We start from the raw sequence: 18,385 nt of genomic DNA on the forward strand, positions 1-18,385 counted from the left end.
GAAAATTAATCTCTGTAATGCTCTCAAACCTCATTTGAAGCTGGCTATCATTATCTCCTCTCCCATGGATCTCAACTTCCTCCACCTCCAGTCTCTGTTCCAAGTGTGTACAAGGTTCCTAGTTCTTGTAACTTGTCTTATTATGGACAGACTGAGAGATCTGCCAAATCCACTGCCATCACTATGGTCAGTCAGCTCTAGCTAACTATGCTTTCTTAGAATCAAATAAATAAATAATAATAAAAAAATAAAACTATTATGCTTCACTGCAGCAAATAATACAAACTTAGAAGACTTTTTTATTTTTTTTTGGAATCAGCAGTAGATTAAAAAAACCGAACCTAATCTAAATAAATACAGTTGTGTTAAACTTTCCAAGATTTGGAAAACATTACTTCTTAGACCTCCCATCTAACAGTCAAGGCAGCACTTCTAATTGTGCATCTCTCTTATGAATTTAGGCTTCTAATTTAACATTTTCCAGTTATTGTATGTAGTTTTACCTTTTTTTCCTTGCATGTGTGTTACTCCAGATTTTATATTGTATTCCCAAAAATGTCTCTGTGACAGAGAGGAACTACTAGAGCTATTAAATCTGTGTTGCATTATTTCTTTATGCTGTTTTCTTTCCATAAAATCTAATTATGATTGATACTAGCACCTAAAACAATAACAATACAACAAATACCAAAGATTATTTTTGGAGTCCATATTAGAAATGAGGCACTTCCTTTCTAATCTCAAACAAGTATGTTACAGTAATTTACTTAAAATTTGTGAGACTATCTATATAAAGGTCATCTTCTACACAGTGTCTACTGGCTTACAATTTTATATCGATAAATCACTTGACTGTTGTACCTTGTGTCCAAGTGCTTCTGTGCTCTTTCTTCCACCACAAGGGCAGCACTCCTTCATCAGAGCCAACATCCCATGTCAGAGATTGTAAAACCTTGAATCTTCTTTGTTTGATCTGCTTTGGCTCAAAATTTCCTTACCAAATCAACCTGTTACTTTCATTTGCTCTCTGTATTCAGCTTCTCTCTCTAAAGCTTGATTTTCTGCAGTCAAGATATTCTTATAAGCGAGGTTACTCTTCCTTCTTGGGAACTTCAACATCCATAATTCAACTTGGCTTTCCTTCTCGTCTTACCAACCAAGCAGGGAGAGAAATTGAGGTATTTGTCATGAGCAACAACCAATCACAGATCATCAGTCTCTCCACCAGAATACCTGACTTCCCCCTCCAATCTGCCAACACACTTGATCTCTTTTCAATAAGTTCCCCTTCCAAATATACTGCAGATATCAGTTCTCCATTTAGTAACTCAGACCACAATCTCATAAAAGTATCCTTTACAATAGAACAGCCTTCACCCGCAGTTCTCAGTCTTGTGTCCTTACAAGACCAGTTTCGTGTGCATTTGGCACTACAAGGATGCCAAATGGGATGATCTCTGTGATTTCTATGCCTTCTCCATCTTCCATTGGTCTGACTGCTGCTTTAATTCTCTTTAATTGTGTCCAAGTACTTCTGTGCTCTGAAAATATTATGGTTTCATTCCAGCAAATATCAGCAGCTTAATAAAGTAAACAATTTATTTTGTTCTTATACAGGATGTGGTGAATTAATAATATTAAACATAAATGATAAATTCCACATCTTTAGTTATCTCCCAAAGGTAAACACACTCCCATTTTCTGATGCTGTTTTTTTGAGTCCAATACTCTCAAATTTCCTTGGGCCTTTTAATTACTATTAACATTATTTTATTATCACTGGACTTCATAGAAGTAAGAAGACTCATCAGGAGATCTGCACTATCAAACATAACAAACCATCAATTAAATTCATTGTAAGTTTTGCAACTTATGTGGATAACAGCTGTAAACAATCTGATAATATGATCTTTTGTTTCTCTCCAAACTGCTGACACCCCAAAAGTCATACATTTGCTTTTTCTCTGAATCCACTTAGCCAAGTTTATAAAGTATTGTAGTAATAACAAGGATCCACTTTTTATCTTTATTTCTTATTTCATAATTGAAATAATTAATGTATGCAATCCTTAGCAAAGGAGAGATGCCATATGATTGCTTTAACACTAAAAGCAAACAAGTAAAAATGCACATTTCTTTTGTTATGTGTGCATTCACCTAATGCACACAACTAATAAATTAAAATATGACAGATTCAAAGATATATAAACATAATTCAGATACATTCAAACCATGGTTCATGCATCATACCAGGTAAAAAAGGAAAACTGAGTGACAATCATGCAAGATTTCTTTTTTTTTTTTTTTTTGTTTCTTTTTATATTGAGCAACACACGAGAGGTTGGTTAATCAACCTATGATACATTAGTACGATTATGGGTAATGGGTTGGGAAAGGAGAAACTTATTTACATTTAATTTAAAAGCCTGTATATTGTATTCTTTGGGAAATACATCAGGAAAAAGACAGTTCCACAATACAGCAGTAGCAAAGGACTTAGTACTGAAAAGGGGAATTATTGCTGCTATTTCAGATGAACGTTTACCATGAAAATATTTATAGAATACACATATTGCAGAAACCAAATGGCTGTGCAAAAGTGGGAGGAGTGAGTTGGCAAGAGATGGGTTATTAATCAATCTAATTGCTCTCCTCTGTATTGAATTAAGCATTTCGAGGGAGATCTTAGGGGCCCACTCCAAATGTGAGAGCAGTATTCAATAGCTGAGCAGATTTGTGATTTATATTAGGTTAACAGCTGTTTCAGAGATGAGGTAACATCGCTAGTGAAAGAAAAAATCCTACTGTTTTAGATATACATCTTGTCTAGAAATTTGAGTGTTGTCAAAAATAACACTGGGAGAAAATGGTTCTTCTTTGTCAGAAATAAGATAGAACTGGGTTTTACTAACATTGAAACTGACAAAGTTATCTGAACCGCATTGGAGGATGGCTTGAAGATCAGAATTGGGGGGCAGTGGTGGTTGATGTTCTGTAGGTTGAGGTGAGTTGTGTAGAGTAAGGTTTATCAAATAATAGGGAAGAGTGCAATGTGTTGTCATCTGCAAAACTGTGTATTGGGTTGGAGGCCAACTGAAGTAGATCACTGATATACAGAAGGAAGCGGGTTGGTGAGAGAACAGAACCTTGTGGAACCCCTGTATTTATGAATGATGAGAGTACAAGAAACCATCCACCATCACACATAGTGTATATCCAGACAGAAAGTTAGTAATCCAACTGCAGTAGTCCTGAGACAGACCAAATGATGGCAGGTTGCTTAATAAGCTTTTGTGCAAGACCTGGCAAGTGCAATCACTTGAGATTCACCAAACTTCTCCATGGCATTTGTCCAGAGGTGGGTGATATATGTGAGTAGATTTGCTGATCAGCAGCCACAGAATCCATACTGGTGGTTGTTTATTAGCTGGGTGCCTTTGATATAGTGTAGGAGCTGGGAAATGATGGTTCTCTCCATTACTTTAGATAGGACTGAGATGAGTGATATGGGGTGGTAGTCTGACAACAGTGATTTGTCGTCCTTTTTTGAGAATGGGTTGAATATAAGCCAATTTCTAGGTTGTAGGATAAATACCAGTGGAATAAGAGAGTATATACAGGCGACGTAGGATAGGAATCAGTTCTGGTGCACAAACCTTCAAGATAATTGGAGGAATGCCATCAGGTCTAGGGGACTTTTTTTTTGTCGAATTTGGACAATATTTTTTTATCTCTTTCTGGCAAAAGGATATGAGGACATTGTATATTGGACATCTGAAATGGTTGGGGGGGGGGATGGGATTTACCATTGACAGCCATGCATGCATTGGAAACAAAGTGTGTGAAGCCAAGAGATTGGCTTTTTCCGTGGGTGATGACGCAATAGAGCCATCTGGGTATGATAGAAGTGGAAATAGTATTGGGCAAAAGTTATGACAAACTGCTTTAGTCATAGAGACCAAAAGGCATGGGTGCCATTTGGACAGGCTGCAATTTCCTACTTTTTGATCTTTAAAAGTTTGTTTTGGAAGCATTGATAGTTTTCTTGCAGTTATTTTGGGCTTGCATACAATCACTAAAGAAGGATGGAGCTCTTGATGTGAGCAGTGGCATACTTGATTTTTTATTTGTAAAGCCTTGGCACATCTTTTGGAGAACCAGGATTTAGTTAGGGAATGGCAGTTCAGAGTAGTGTGGTGAATTTTTTTTCCCATGCCAGTAAGGATTACTTTGGTGATATATTCGATGCATATATTTGGGTTGGAAGGCCGGAAACAATAGTCTAACCACAGGAATGAGGCACGGAAGTCATGGAGGCTGTTCCACTTGGCACTGTTATAATGCCAAACTACTCATGTGGGAGTGGCTGTGTAAGCATTGTTGCATGAGGAAGGAGATGAGCACTAGATTGGGGTTGGAATTATCTAGGGGGGGGGGCACTACATTCACTGTGTATTTGGAAGGGTCATGGGTGAGGAAGAGATCAGGATGTTTAGGGAGTGGTTCAGATTATCTGGTATTCTGGTAGGCATGTGAACAATCTGTGTAAGGTCATGGTAATGGCAAATGTTTCAGCATTTCTGCCTGCCAGATCTGTACAACTGGAGGAGGAAAGTCAGTTGGTGTTGTGGACATTAAAATCTCCTAGGAGAATGATTTCACTGTTGGGGAGGGATTGGAGAAAATCAATTTTTAAGGGGAGGAAATAAAAGAGCTCAGAGTGGTTGGTGGCATTGGGGGAGCAATAGAGACAGCAAATGAATTTGATTGAGTGAGGAAGGGAGATTTTCAACCAGAGAAGGTCAAAGTTGGGCGATTCTAGGTTGGGTGCTCTTCTGTCAAAGTATGCCAGAGCAGATATGCACAGGCATATATGCCTGTGCATATCTTTAACTCCTTTCAAGGAGTTAAAGAGCATGTAGTTTGGAAGGTTGAGATGAATAGGGCTGGGGAGGGGGAGGGTGAAATTTGAGTTTTCTGCAAAAAAAAAAAAGTAGATGGGGGTTTGGTAGACTGGAGATGATAGCAGACACTATTAAGGTTGAAGTTGAGGCCATGGATGTTAGTGAAGTAGATATGCAAGGCTCTGTATTGAATATATTTGACTGCAAGGTCTTGAACATTTCCTATGCAGTGCCTGCATACTGGTCTCCATGGTGGCTACTTGTGGCATCACTTGATTTTTGCAATAATTTAACTTGTAGTCAATGACAATGGTGACAACCCAACTGTTGTCTCCATTTTGGCAGTTTTCTTCAATTATTTTTGGAGTTGATGTCATTGTTCTCTCTGGGCAAAAGTTAGGTCAGGTTGAGCACATGTTTACTATTATTAAATAATGGTAAAAATTATTCAAAAACCTGTGAAGAGCATAGATATATACAATAATTTAACTTGTAGTCAATGACAATGGTGACAACCCAACTGTTGTCTCCATTTTGGCAGTTTTCTTCAATTATTTTCAGAGTTGATGTCACTGTTCTCTCCGGGCAAAAGTTAGGTCAGGTTGAGCACGTTTACTATTATTATGGTAAAAATTATTCAAAAACCTGTGAAGAGCATAGATATATGTAATTTGGATTGCACATTTGGATTCTGCATCTTAATGTACATCTAAATTACCCACAGTACTTTCAGTTAAAAAAGAAATTCCATTTATTAATGTGCTGCTGATTGAAAAAACAAAGTCACTTAAGAGTCAAACCTATATAACTGGGTGGGTGAGGGCTCCATATAGTATTTTATGGAATATGGAAAACTGACTAGGATTCAAGATGAACACCATCAATCGAAAATAAGTAGAAATGGCAGAAGAGATAAAGAAGTATCGGGTCAACATAACCAGTGTTACCAAAACAAAGACAACAACATGTAAAATTCTTCTAATTAATAAATACACATGCTATTTTCAGGCAATAATGATCAGGAAAAGGAGCTATGATATTCAATACTAAACACAAGAATCATCTTTTTTGAATGGCAGCCAGTTTCAAGTAAAAGGATATGGGTCCATCAACATGGGGAGCTGGACAATGAGACTTATTTGTGCCTATTGTCCTACAGCAAATTCTTCTAGAGATGTGGAGTCATTTTTCATGTCATTAGAGCAGGAAGCTGACATGGGGGGGGGGGGGGGGGAGTTGGAGCCTGTACAAGATCTAAACAGCAGCAGATAATACCAGGCATGCAGAAATGTTTTTGGAAAATTTGGAAAAAAGAGCCATACTAATAACAATGCAAAGTACCAGCTCAATTTCTTTTCAGAACATGGACTACTATTACTAACACAACATAAAGATGTGCACAAATTCACACTGAGAGAAAATACGAAATAAGAAAATCCCACTGACCATGTTACATATCATACTGAAAAGCATAAGAAAGTTAAAAAAACGAATCACAGTGGAGTAGCATTAAGAAAGTGATATGTAGAATGAAATATAAAAATTATTCAGACCCCAAACCGTGGAGAGTTAGTGTCACACTCTGAAGAAAACAGTGACTGATTCAGCCACAGAGACATGGTGAAGTTGTTTGTGAAAATAAAAAAAATAAAAGTCCATATTGAAAATAAAAAAAAAGTGACTCAAAAGTTCCTAGCAAGTAAGTCAATATGTATTCTAAGAATACAGATTAAAAAAGTAAAGTAAAAGAGAAGACTTGGATAAGAATATATACAATAAATATCCAGAAGATGGCATAACCTTTTGAAGACTACCAAAGGAAAGAGTATATAAAAGAAATCAGACATGGTAAAGTTGACATGTAAACTGAAGATAACGATATATCTAGATGTCTGAAGTTTTTTTTTTAATGTGATTCCCACTTATGAAAGATTATAAGCCTATAGTACATTAGCACCACGAGTGGGTTAAGGATTTTTTAAAATTAATTTTATGATTTTTTTTTTTGTATTTTTATTTGTTTTTTACATAGTTCAGAAACCCTGCTTTAGAGTCCAAACATGGAACTTGTTCAAGCCATTTGAGATCTCCAATATGCAGGATGGTGGTCTCATACTGGGCAGTGAAATTCATCTTGCACCTAAAGACAATCACAGACATCTGTATTCGTGAAAGGATTTGAACCCGCAACCTGCTGGTTGGAAAGCAGATACTCTAAGCACTTGGCCAACCAGACCAGCAATTACTTAAAGATTGCTAAATGAAACAAGCAGTGAGAGCACAATGGTAGGAAGCATTCAAGAAGAAGGCAATCAAGTATATATCAATATTTGAGGTGGAAAAGCCATCAAAAACCTGAAATGCAGAAAGGCAGCTAGAATAGATGATATATCTGACTAGAAATCCTAAAAATACAGAGATATAAAAATTTTAGTGACTGCACCACTGCATAATTTAGATGAATGAATTCCAATGACTGGAGTGGAGCTCTAAAAGCACCCACCTATAAAAATGAAAATAAACAAAGAACGTAAGAATTATAGAAGAATTTTCCTACTCGGTGTTCCAGATAAGATTTAGGATCATATTTTGAACAAAAGTGGCTAATGCCACTTTTGTTCAAAATCTCCACAACTGGAGATTTCAACTCAGTCCTTTACTCAATACAGATAGATGATGTTATACTCTTAAATAAGCTGAGAAGAAGTCTGCAGACTCCTTAACTGAATAACTGCTGTAACAAAAATTTGGTATGGAAAGCAATAATAAACCTTTGACCCTTAGGTTTGGCCCTTCAGAACACATGCAATTTACAGACAAAAAATACTAGTTATGGTGGTGATAGCTGTAGGCAGTAGATGGCGTTGATGTAGGTGACTGGTAGTAGAGGTTCTGTGTAGTAGTAGAGACGGAGAGTTGTACAGTAGGTGTCCTCCCGCGATGAGTCTTCAGATTCCTTGGAGGTATCACGAATAATAATAATAATAAAAGACAAAGACTAAGAAAATAGGAGGGAACACAAAAACATAAGCTACATCCCGAATGAAGAACCTACAGGGAGGAGAGAGTGAGCCATGTGTCCAAATGGAGAATTCATCATCATCAGTGTATCCTAGCTGGATAGAAGGTTTGAGAATGACAACATCAAGAGCAAATTTATATCAACATCAAGAGCTTTATATAGAAACTGGCTAGAGAGGAGGAGAGAGAGCCCTCTATTTGTCTATATGTGACATTCTTCCAAATGAAATAACTGAATGGATGGATGGATGGATGCCAAGAGAAAAGCTGTTTAAAACAGCTACTAATGAGGAACACAATCATATGGTGTGAACAGCACATTATATTTAGTGCAGTATGTGGCCTATATTTAAGTTGTGACTGGCAGTTAGAATTGAGGTAGATAGCGGAAGATGGTCTGATGTAAAATTAGGTATGAGACCAGGGTGCATACTATCTCCACTGTTATTCATAATTTATATGGATCACATTATGAAGGAAAGCAGCATGAAACTTATCAAAATTAGAGATGTTAATCTCGGCTTGTTACTTTATGCAGAATGTTATAGGCCTAAATAAATCCAGTACAAGTTAGCACAATTCCTTAATTAAAAGTATAAGTGCTGTAAGAAATTTGACATGAAAATCAGCTATACAAAAACAAGTCCATGAAAATATACAGGAACATTGAAAATATCAACTACATATTTGAATGGAAAGCCCACAGAAAAAGTAAAACATTTCAGCTATCTAGGCACAGTCCTCCACCTGTGTGTGTGTGTGTGTGTGTGTGTGTGTGTGTGTGTGAGAGAGAGAGAGAGAGAAAAAGAGAATTTTTATTGAAGATAGCAAATTAAATATGGAAACAGACAACACAATTTGCAAGGCTAGTATGGCAGAGGGATCAACTGAATAAATTTATATGAAATAAGAGCGAAATTAGTCAAAATACAAAATCAGATTATACAATATAGTGTTTAAATCAATTTTAACTCATGGATCTGAGTGGGTTTAGAAACAAAATAGTTGAGCAATGATTAGACATGACAGATATGAGAGTTCTGTGAAAAATTAGTGGAATGAACAGGCAGCATCAATGGCAGAATCAGATCAGAAATTTAGATGTTAAGAAGGAACTTGACATTGCATGAGTAGAGCTAATCTGAAGGTATAGGAAAAGAAAAGTTAGCAAAACATGTCAGGATACCAGGAAAAAAACCTTTAGAAACACCAAGATCTAAGTGGACCATGGAGTAATAAGTGTCCTAGAAAACAAATATAAGATCTAACACTACTGGAGTCCTGAAAAATAAGACTAATTTGGAGGAAAATTATTAATAGGAAGTTTAGTAATAATGTAAACTTTTCATGTAGTAGTATCATAGTATCCTGTACACCAGGAGGAATTCGATGATGCTAATGATCTCTCATCTCAAACCCATGTTACAATCTGGGTTAGTGTTCAATTTTTTTTTAAATACACTGCAATTAAAATAATGATATTTGAACAACTTGGAAAGTTATCTTTCTTTATTTGTATTTGTGATGTTGTTATAAGATGTTTTAAACAGAATGTTACTTTGCCAGATGAATGGGATATCAGTTGATAAGTGGTAAAAGAAGTGAAGTAGATAAGGGATCTGAGACAAGACAAGTGAAGTGAGTGTTCCAGTGTATAAATGATGTGTATATATATATATGATGTATATTCAACTGTGTGAGAGTCCTATAATGCTACAAAGGTCCAGAAATAATACTGCTGTAATGCTAATTATTACTTATGTTCTTAAGATATTTTTAATAACTTGACATATAGAATGTAAGTCAATTAATAAACAACATAAAATGGATTTATCTTATGTATATATTTTATTAGCATAAAATTTTCACCCTAGTATCAAGGGCATCTTCAGAATTACTTTCAAATTAAACAAGAACAAAAACAAACTTTTATATTCAACAATCACATGCATGAATTGCATGTATTTTTCTGCATGGACATACAGAGTTTACATGTTATAATGGACACCCTCCCATTGTAACTGCAGCATTGTAATTTGGTCCATTTCCAGGAATGAATCCTGAAAGAATCTTTGAAGTTGTCTGTACTAGTATTCCTCCTTTTAAAAGATTGAGAAAATAGGTGAAGAAATGGAATTTCACAGATAATCTGGGCATTTAATTCATAGCTGGCCCCCTAATGTGCAATGTCTCAAACACTGCATTTCAAACAGCTACATTTTAAACTTGGTTAGAATCATGTCCAGATTGCAAAAAACATTTATGATCATTTTTTCAGCAGAAAGTGAGTTAGCTAGTCTCATACAAAGGTTGCAGTTTTTTTCCAGGAAACTCGGGTTTTTCATCCCGTCAGACAAACTGGCAAGAGAATGCATACAACTCACAGTCTCTGCAGATCAGATCAACTACCCTGTCCCAGTATTAATTAGGTTCTTATAACTTAGGTTATATTATGTTCATTAATTCTGTATTCCTAAATAAACGGGAATTTAGAAATTCCTTTGTAAACGGGTAACTTATAGGTGATTTAGTCAGCGAGAAAGACCTCATAAATATTCTTATTAAGCGGCTACTAATATTTATCACGTTTACAGAAATAAGGGCTAATTGAAATAGAGCATAATTTCAATTAATTTTTTTTATTTACTTATTATTCGTTTACTTCTGCCGGCTGGAACATGGGAATCCGTGAGCGTGAAAATGATCATTATTCGTACTTAGTTTTCAATTCAATGGAAAAAGTAATTAACGAGGCTTTCATTTCGGAAAAGTTATTTTTCATCATACTTATGTGTGTATAACTTACGGTTTATCCTTTGCTGATAAGGAATTTGGTACATTAAACACCGCACTATCTTTTGGAGACGCCATCTTCTAACAAATACTCTGAAACACCATCTCGTGGAGGATGAAAAATACACAGAGAATAACTATTTGTGGTTGTTATGACAGATTGGTATCTAATGGCACTGATTTATAACAAATCTCGACTTTTGGATTTAATATTACTTAGCGTTTCTGTGAAATAGTAAATCAGTTCAGAAATAAACATAATATTTATTTCTGAACTGATTGAGTCAGAAGTGTTTTAGAAAATCGATATATCAGATACGACAATAATGAAGTGCGGCCATAATCGCGGAGTGTCCTCCCTGTCCTCCCGCGATGAGTCTTCGGACTCCTTGGAGGTGTCAGGAATAATAATAATAATAATAATAATAATAATAATAATAATAATAATAATAATAATAATAATAATAATAGACTAATTTAATAAATTTAGTTTAATCCGTTATCCAAGTGTAAGCAAACAAAGATTGCGCCTGAACTATCTTCAGGTCTGAGGCAACTCGTGGTAAACGTGGTCAAAGGTCACATTACCACTTGTCTTAGTATCTCCCACAATGGCGCACTCAGGATTTAATCTTGGAGGGGGACAAGTGCTCAGGATTTAACCTTTTTTTGGGGAGGGGCGAGTTGAGTAGACGATTTGCGAATACACACTACGCATCGCATATGACCTATGACTGAGCATCTGCGGTGATCGCTAATTCATAAGTAGTATAGAAATAGAAGACACGACACAACATAAATTTAAAAAAATGAATTTTAATTAGGAAAAGATTTTTGGAAATTATTCTAGTGTTTTTTCCTTTTCTTTGGGGGGGAGGTGTCCGTGTCCCTTGGGCCCCACTCTGGGTGCGCCACTGATCTCCCATAATGTAAAGCACATCTCCTTGCGAACATGTATAATGCTATGCATTAAAGGAAGGGCCCAGACCGGTTTCGACCTTTATTGAGGTCTCGTCAGTGGGAGCCAGACCCAGAGATAGTGATACTAAGGTGGAAGTAATGGAGAAGTCATATTTACCAATAAGAGTTGCCAAAAGGTGTCTCACCTTATTACTAAATTACTCTAGATTTAGAGAAAGATGTTGGAAGTTTTTTTCCCCCACTTGGTTAGAATATAATAAATTTAGTATCCAAGTGTAAGCAAACAAAGTTTGGCTTGAAGTAGCTTCAGGACTCAGGCAACTCGTGGTAAAGGTGGACCAAGCTCTCATCACTGCTTGTCTTAGTATCTCCATCCCTTCCCTTAATAATAGCATTATACATGTCCGCAAGGAGATGCGCTTTACATTATGGGAGATACTGGTGGACCAAGCTCTCATCACTATAGTAATATAGTAATAATATTAACTTAATCATGTAGCACTGTCATAGTAGCCATTACACCCCTTGCGGTTCATATCAGGAAATGATGTTTTTTCTAAGAAGTCTCAAGACTCATTTCGATAAACTACTCACTTCTCCATATCAAACTACGCTTTTACTGAAGAATTCTTTCAAATGTACACTGCTGCTTTATTGCATGTTTCTATGATGCCCCACAAGCAGTAACATTTAGGCAAACATTTGCTAAAGAGCACGTCAGTGTTTTGCAATTCACTGGGATGATTATATGCTTAAAGTTTAATGTATACGGAGAAACGAAATATATATGGTTCTAATTATTTTGGTATTAAACTCATTACTATTATAACACATAATAGCACAGTAATATAGAAAAGGGAAGGGGGAAGGAGATAAGATGAGCTTACATATCTAAAGGTTTTCTTTAGATATGTAAGCTCATTATACAATGTCTATTCATTGTTGTATCTAGTTTTGACTAGTTTTTTATTTTTTTCTAAAGCGAAAACTTCAGTGTTTCTTCGAGAAAAATCCTTGCTATAGTCCGACCACAGAAGTGAAAGCCGTCGTTGGCAGTCTGCCAAGAAGAGTCAATTCAAGTTGAAGGGGAGAAAAAAATAAGGCGATGCACGAATTGGTCAACAACACGCGAAATCACGTGCTTTATACATAAAATTTTCCAACTGTTATACAAGCAAAATAGTTACCACTTTAAAAACTCTAATGATCATAAAAGAGAAGTTGATTTTCCGAAGTGTAATAATAAACGCTCATCCCACAATACGGATTAATTACCCTATTATCGAGATAGATTCTCCTTCTTTTGACATGAGCAGAAGTGTCTCGTATCTGTGGGCGTAAAATACTAGCCTACTAAAAATCCTCTAACGCCCTTTATATCCTAAAGGAAATAGGAAAAGTTGTTTTTTTTTTCGTAACTTTTTTGAAGATTGGTGGGTAGCCAACTCCACCCTTTGCAAACCACTTGCAGCTGACCTCAGATCATTTTCATGGGCATCTAAAGAGAGTACAGTAGACAATTACTGGCAGTCTCGTAGTCTCTAAACCTGTATATTACTATCTGAAATAATGTTTTCTATGGTGATTTTTTGTTAAACTGAATGTGAGTTATTTTGTCTCATACTGAGGTGGTAGCATTCTCCCTTCTGGAAATTCGAGTATTTCATCCTAGTAAGAAGAATACAAGCTATTTACATACATAATATTGGCATCATAATTTTCGTTGCTTTGGCCATAAATCCAAACCAAACAACGGTTGATTTTCTCGAATTGCGCAATCAAAATCCGCGTTTCCTGGAGGAAAGACCCTACTTGCATGTGTAGAGATAGACTAAACTCTGGAACCGATTGAAGAAAAGCTTAGAAATAGTTTTTCCTAGTCGGCGACTGGAATCGAACGTAGAATAGTGTTTATTTGGACGACCTAACCCCCTAATGGACGAGAGCATCATTTCCACAATGTTACATAGGCCTTCGCTACTATTATTATTATCAACAACAATAATTATTATTATGCGCCTCTGTAGCATAGTGGAAGTGAGTTTGCACAAACAGAGTTGGGTCAACCCATTTTTTCGAAGCCTTTTTCAACCAGTTTCCAATTCATGGCACATGCAAGAAGGTATTTTCCTTCCAGAAACTCGGGTTTTTTTTCTCATAAACTCAAGGAAATCGACCGCAAAACACAGCACTATTTCAGATAATAAATAATGTGTTACGATTATTGACTACAGGATGACAGCAATTATCAGTAGTTTCGGATGCCGCTTATAATTAGTGTGTGTTGTCTTGTGTTAGCTATCTCTGATTGGCTACGGGCTGAACTATCCCTTCAATCTATAAAAAGTTGGATTGGACAAAAATGACCTCGCTCGCTCACTATAAGGGAATAAAAGGCGTTAACTGACTTTTTAATAAGACAATGAGGAAAAAAAGATGGCGGAGGATTTGAATGGCAAGTTGTAGACGTTAAACCGTTTCTGGATGAATTGATTGAAAGGAAGACGTTTGATATTTGAATTAAGGATTGATGGCTAAGTCACATAAAGGTAAAGGAGAAAATCAAGATAATCAGAGGTAAGCTTTCTTCGTTTGTGACTATTTTTGCGATTATATATTGTTTTGCTGGTAGACTCACGCGTGAGACTACAGGATTTGTCAGTAGACTCCAAAGTGTACAGTATTATTTAAAGACTCCGGAATATTCCTTGATTATATATGGTGTGCAAGGATGGAGAACGTAAACGACATTAAGGACGCCATTTAAAATTTAAACAAGACACTTGACGTTCTTAAATTCACCTTAAAGAAATTCGAGACAGATTATCCTGGTGGCTAAATCTCTTCACTCAGGTCAATGACACGGAAGAAGATGATGTGGACACTGAAGGGGACAATACACTTATTCCACTTCCAAAGACTCCCCGACAGCTCGATTGTTCGCAGGAGGAACAATGTAATAAAAGACGTAGAATATCTGAAGATGACATGGAGGAGGATGCGACAATGCATGACAACCAAGCCACCCAAGATAGAAAAGAAAAGGACCTTCCAGTCATCCTTCGAGATAAAGAAAAATGGACCTCAGTCTCAAGGTCCCTCGGAGAACAAAACATCAATTTTTCCCGGGCAAAAATACTGACGAGGGTGTAAAGATTTATCATACTACTGTTACAGATTATCGTAAGATGACGAAGATGCTGGACAACTCCAAATTGCCCTTCCACACCTTCGCGCTACCAAGCGAGAAAAATCTAAAAGTGATTCTCAGAGGGGTGCTGAGGGCATCACAACTGAGGAGATCAGAGCTGGCCTCACCAGTCAAGGACTGACCCCAATCAAAGTCAGCAGGATGCTGAAGTCAGATAAAAGGCAATGCCACTGGTGTTGGTCGAAATCAGCAGCACTCAGAAAAGGATTTATAAAGTAACTGACATTTGTAGGCTCAAAATTACAACTGAGCCTCTTAGGAAGAAAGCATCGACAGGGCAATGTCACAGATGCCAAAGATTCGGACATGCCCAAAAGCTGTACAGAGCTGCCTACAGATACCTGGTGAGGGTCATCAGATCAACTGCTGTACCAAGCCCAGATCCACACCTGCCTGTTGTGCCAGCTGTAGAGGACCACATCCCGCAAATTATAAGGGATGCCTTTTCCACCCAAAAAATCATGGGTGAACAAGAACAAACTATGCTCCTCCATGTAATGACACCATAAACAACCAAGTTGGTCGGCCTCCTGATCGTAATACCTCATATTCTGCAGCACAGGAAGGCCCTCGACTCTCATCCATGTCCAAGTCATATGCAGAGGCGGTTCAAACTCAGATTCCTTCATCTCAAGAGCAAACAAGCTCCAAACTAACATCAGCTCTAGCCTCTTCACATGCAACATTGCTGCATGAATTCAGCAAAGCAAGCACCTCACCATCTTCCAGAAAGAGATTCTATTTAAAAACCCAATCCATATTAACAGCCTTCTATAATGTTTAAAAAATTCTAACCAAATTCCCTCATGATAATAGCATGGAATGCCAAAGGCTTAACACATAAAATTCTTGAGCTGCAAGAATTCGTAAAGAGATACAATCCAAACATAATCTTGATCAGTGAATCTCACCTCAGACCTTCAAACAACCCAAGACTAAGAGGATATTCTCTATAGGACAGACAGACTTAACGCTATTGGTGGCGGCACTGCCATTTTTATTAAAAATTATTTAAGCCACAGTGTATTGACCAATCCCCTAACTTTAAACCTTGAAGTGACAGGTGTAGAGGCGGACACAAACAACGCAGGCAAACTTAAAATCTATGCAGCGTACAATCCTCCCAACATTCCACTATTGACAACAGACTTAGACTCCATCCTCAGCTCCAAGGATTCCATAATTATAGCAGGTGACCTCAACTCTAAACATACATCTTGGTTCAGTTAGTCAATCAACTCGAAAAGCCGTACTTTATTTAACTACACGTCAACTCACCAATAGCAGCTGGACCTACTTAGCACACCCACTACAGGAAGTTCTGACGTACTAGACATAGTTATCCTCAAGAACATCAGTTATCGATACCAGCTGGAGACACTAGAAGAGCTTAACTCAGATCATAATCCCATCCAGATCAGTTCTCTCAACATTCTTTCTTAGCATGGGACAAGCTCTCTAAGGTTCTCCCAGTCCACATCGGCCCACCCTCTGTCATTCGCAAAAAAAAAAAGACATAGACATAGCTGAAAGCAACCTAACTAGGCAAATCAGCACAGCAATAGCATTATTCACTCAAACCACTGTCTTCTACGCATGCAATCGGATCCCAGAAGAGATAATGAACCTGATTAACACCAAAAACAAAGCCTGAAAGCGATATCACAACACTAGAGCCCCACAGGACAAAACATTGTTAAACAACCTGAAACGACAGGTTAGAGAAGCTCTCCAGAATCACAGGAATTCAGAATGGGAATCTAAACTCACAGATATCAACCCAGAAGATAACTCCATGTGGAAATTTCTAAAATCTCTTTGCAACAAAAGATAACCCCTTCCTCCTATAAAGACCAAACTTGGAATTGCACAGTCAGATGATGAAAAATTAGAAACCCTTATTGACAATCTGGAAAATCAATGCAGTCCATCTTATGAAAACTTAAATATCAATCTCATTTATGAAGTCAGAAAAGCCTCAAGTCAGCTTAAGAATGACTCAGAATCCATAACCCCCACTACTCCAACAGAAATAATTAATATTATATCCCAATTTAAGAATAAAAAGATTCCTGGTTCTGATGGTATCACCAATAGAATAATAAAACTACTCCCAATGAAGGCCTTAATTCATCTAGTTAATATTACCAATTCCATTTTAAGATTCCAGTACTTTCCTACAGCCTGGAAAACTGCTGACATCATCCCTCTGAAAAAGCCTGGTAAGAACCCACAACTCCCCAAAGCACAGACCCATCAGTCTTCTCTCCTGCCTTAGTAAAGTAACAGAAAAAGTCATCCTAGCAAGGCTTCAATTAGCAGTTGACAAACATAAAATAATCCCAAATGAGCAATTTGGGTTCCACAAAGCTCACAATACAGCACAGCAAATTCACTGATTAACAGAACACTTCAACCATGGTTTTAATTGGCACCTTCACATTGCTGCTGTATTCTTGGATGTAGCCAAGGCCTTTAATAAGATCTGGCATCAAGGCCTTATCTTCCAACTTCTTGTAAACAACAGCCAATTAAGCTAGTGAACCTTATTTACTCATATCTTAAAGCCAGATACATGCAAGTGAAGATTAACTAAATCGTCTCATCAAGACGCAAAATTCTGGCTTGTGTACCCCAAGGTTCCCTCTTGGTCCTACTACTGTTCACAACATCAGACATCCCTCTTAACTCAAGGACAACCATTACGGTCCTTTATGCCGATGACACTGCTATTCTAGCAAGATCTCTCAGCCCTAGAAGAAAGGTCTGCATCAAAGAGGACATCCTGTTTTCTGGTCAAAAGATCCCATGGCAATCAGAGACCAAATATCTTGGGGTAATACTGGACAAGAAACTCCTTTTTAATAAGCACATCAATCACATTCGCTCCAAAACAGCCAAAGTAACAGCTCAGTTCTACCTAATGATCAACCGTAAGAGCAAACTGAACTTGCAAAATAAATTACTACTTTACCGGATGGTCATACGTCCAGTTATAACCTATGCCTCACCAGCATGGAGTCGCACGTCACGATCAAACATTTTAAAACTACAAAGAATCCAAAATAAATGCCTAAGGATGATTCTATGTCCCATGGTTCATCAGAAATTCACAGATTCATCCAGAAACCGACATTCCATACATCTCATCATTTCTTCGTGATCTTGCAGAAAAATTCTTCGTCAAATCAAGTTCGCATTCAAACCTGCTGATCGTACAAGCTGTCAATTTCAATGAAACAGACTTCTTCAAATACAAAAGATCGAAGGCTATTCTACTCCCAGCTGTTCTTAGCTAACACAACTACCCCCCAGTGGACGAGCTTAGTTGCTCACAAAACTCCCTTTCCCAAACAACTTCCAGCACAGACAAAGGGGAATATGAAAAGCACATGTGCTTAACCCATCTTGACAGTAGGGTTATGCGTTATTTAAATTTAATTTTTATAATTATTATCAACAGAGATCCCTTCAATGACTTTAGCGTCCGAATACTCTCGACAGGCGATCCGTTAGTTGCCGCACCGAAATATAA

At 37.2% G+C, this 18,385-nt stretch overlaps 1 protein-coding gene across 1 annotated transcript in view; it reads right to left on the bottom strand.

Moving 5' to 3' along the window:
- LOC150101437 (damage-control phosphatase 1-like) overlaps positions 1-10,796 on the bottom strand; it is a 68,306-nt gene extending 57,510 nt beyond the window's left edge. The window contains exon 1 of the mRNA XM_090400795.1: positions 10,732-10,796. Within this exon, the coding sequence (XP_090256921.1) occupies positions 10,732-10,796 (65 nt within the window). The remainder of the gene's footprint in view (positions 1-10,731) is intronic.
- Between the last annotated feature and the right edge of the window lie 7,589 nt (positions 10,797-18,385).

The sequence above is a fragment of the Typopeltis vanoorti genome, chromosome 11 (genome assembly GCF_054136105.1).
Source record: "Typopeltis vanoorti isolate ZY-2024b chromosome 11, IOZ_Tvanoo_1.0, whole genome shotgun sequence".
Classification (NCBI taxonomy): Eukaryota; Metazoa; Arthropoda; class Arachnida; order Uropygi; family Thelyphonidae; genus Typopeltis; species Typopeltis vanoorti.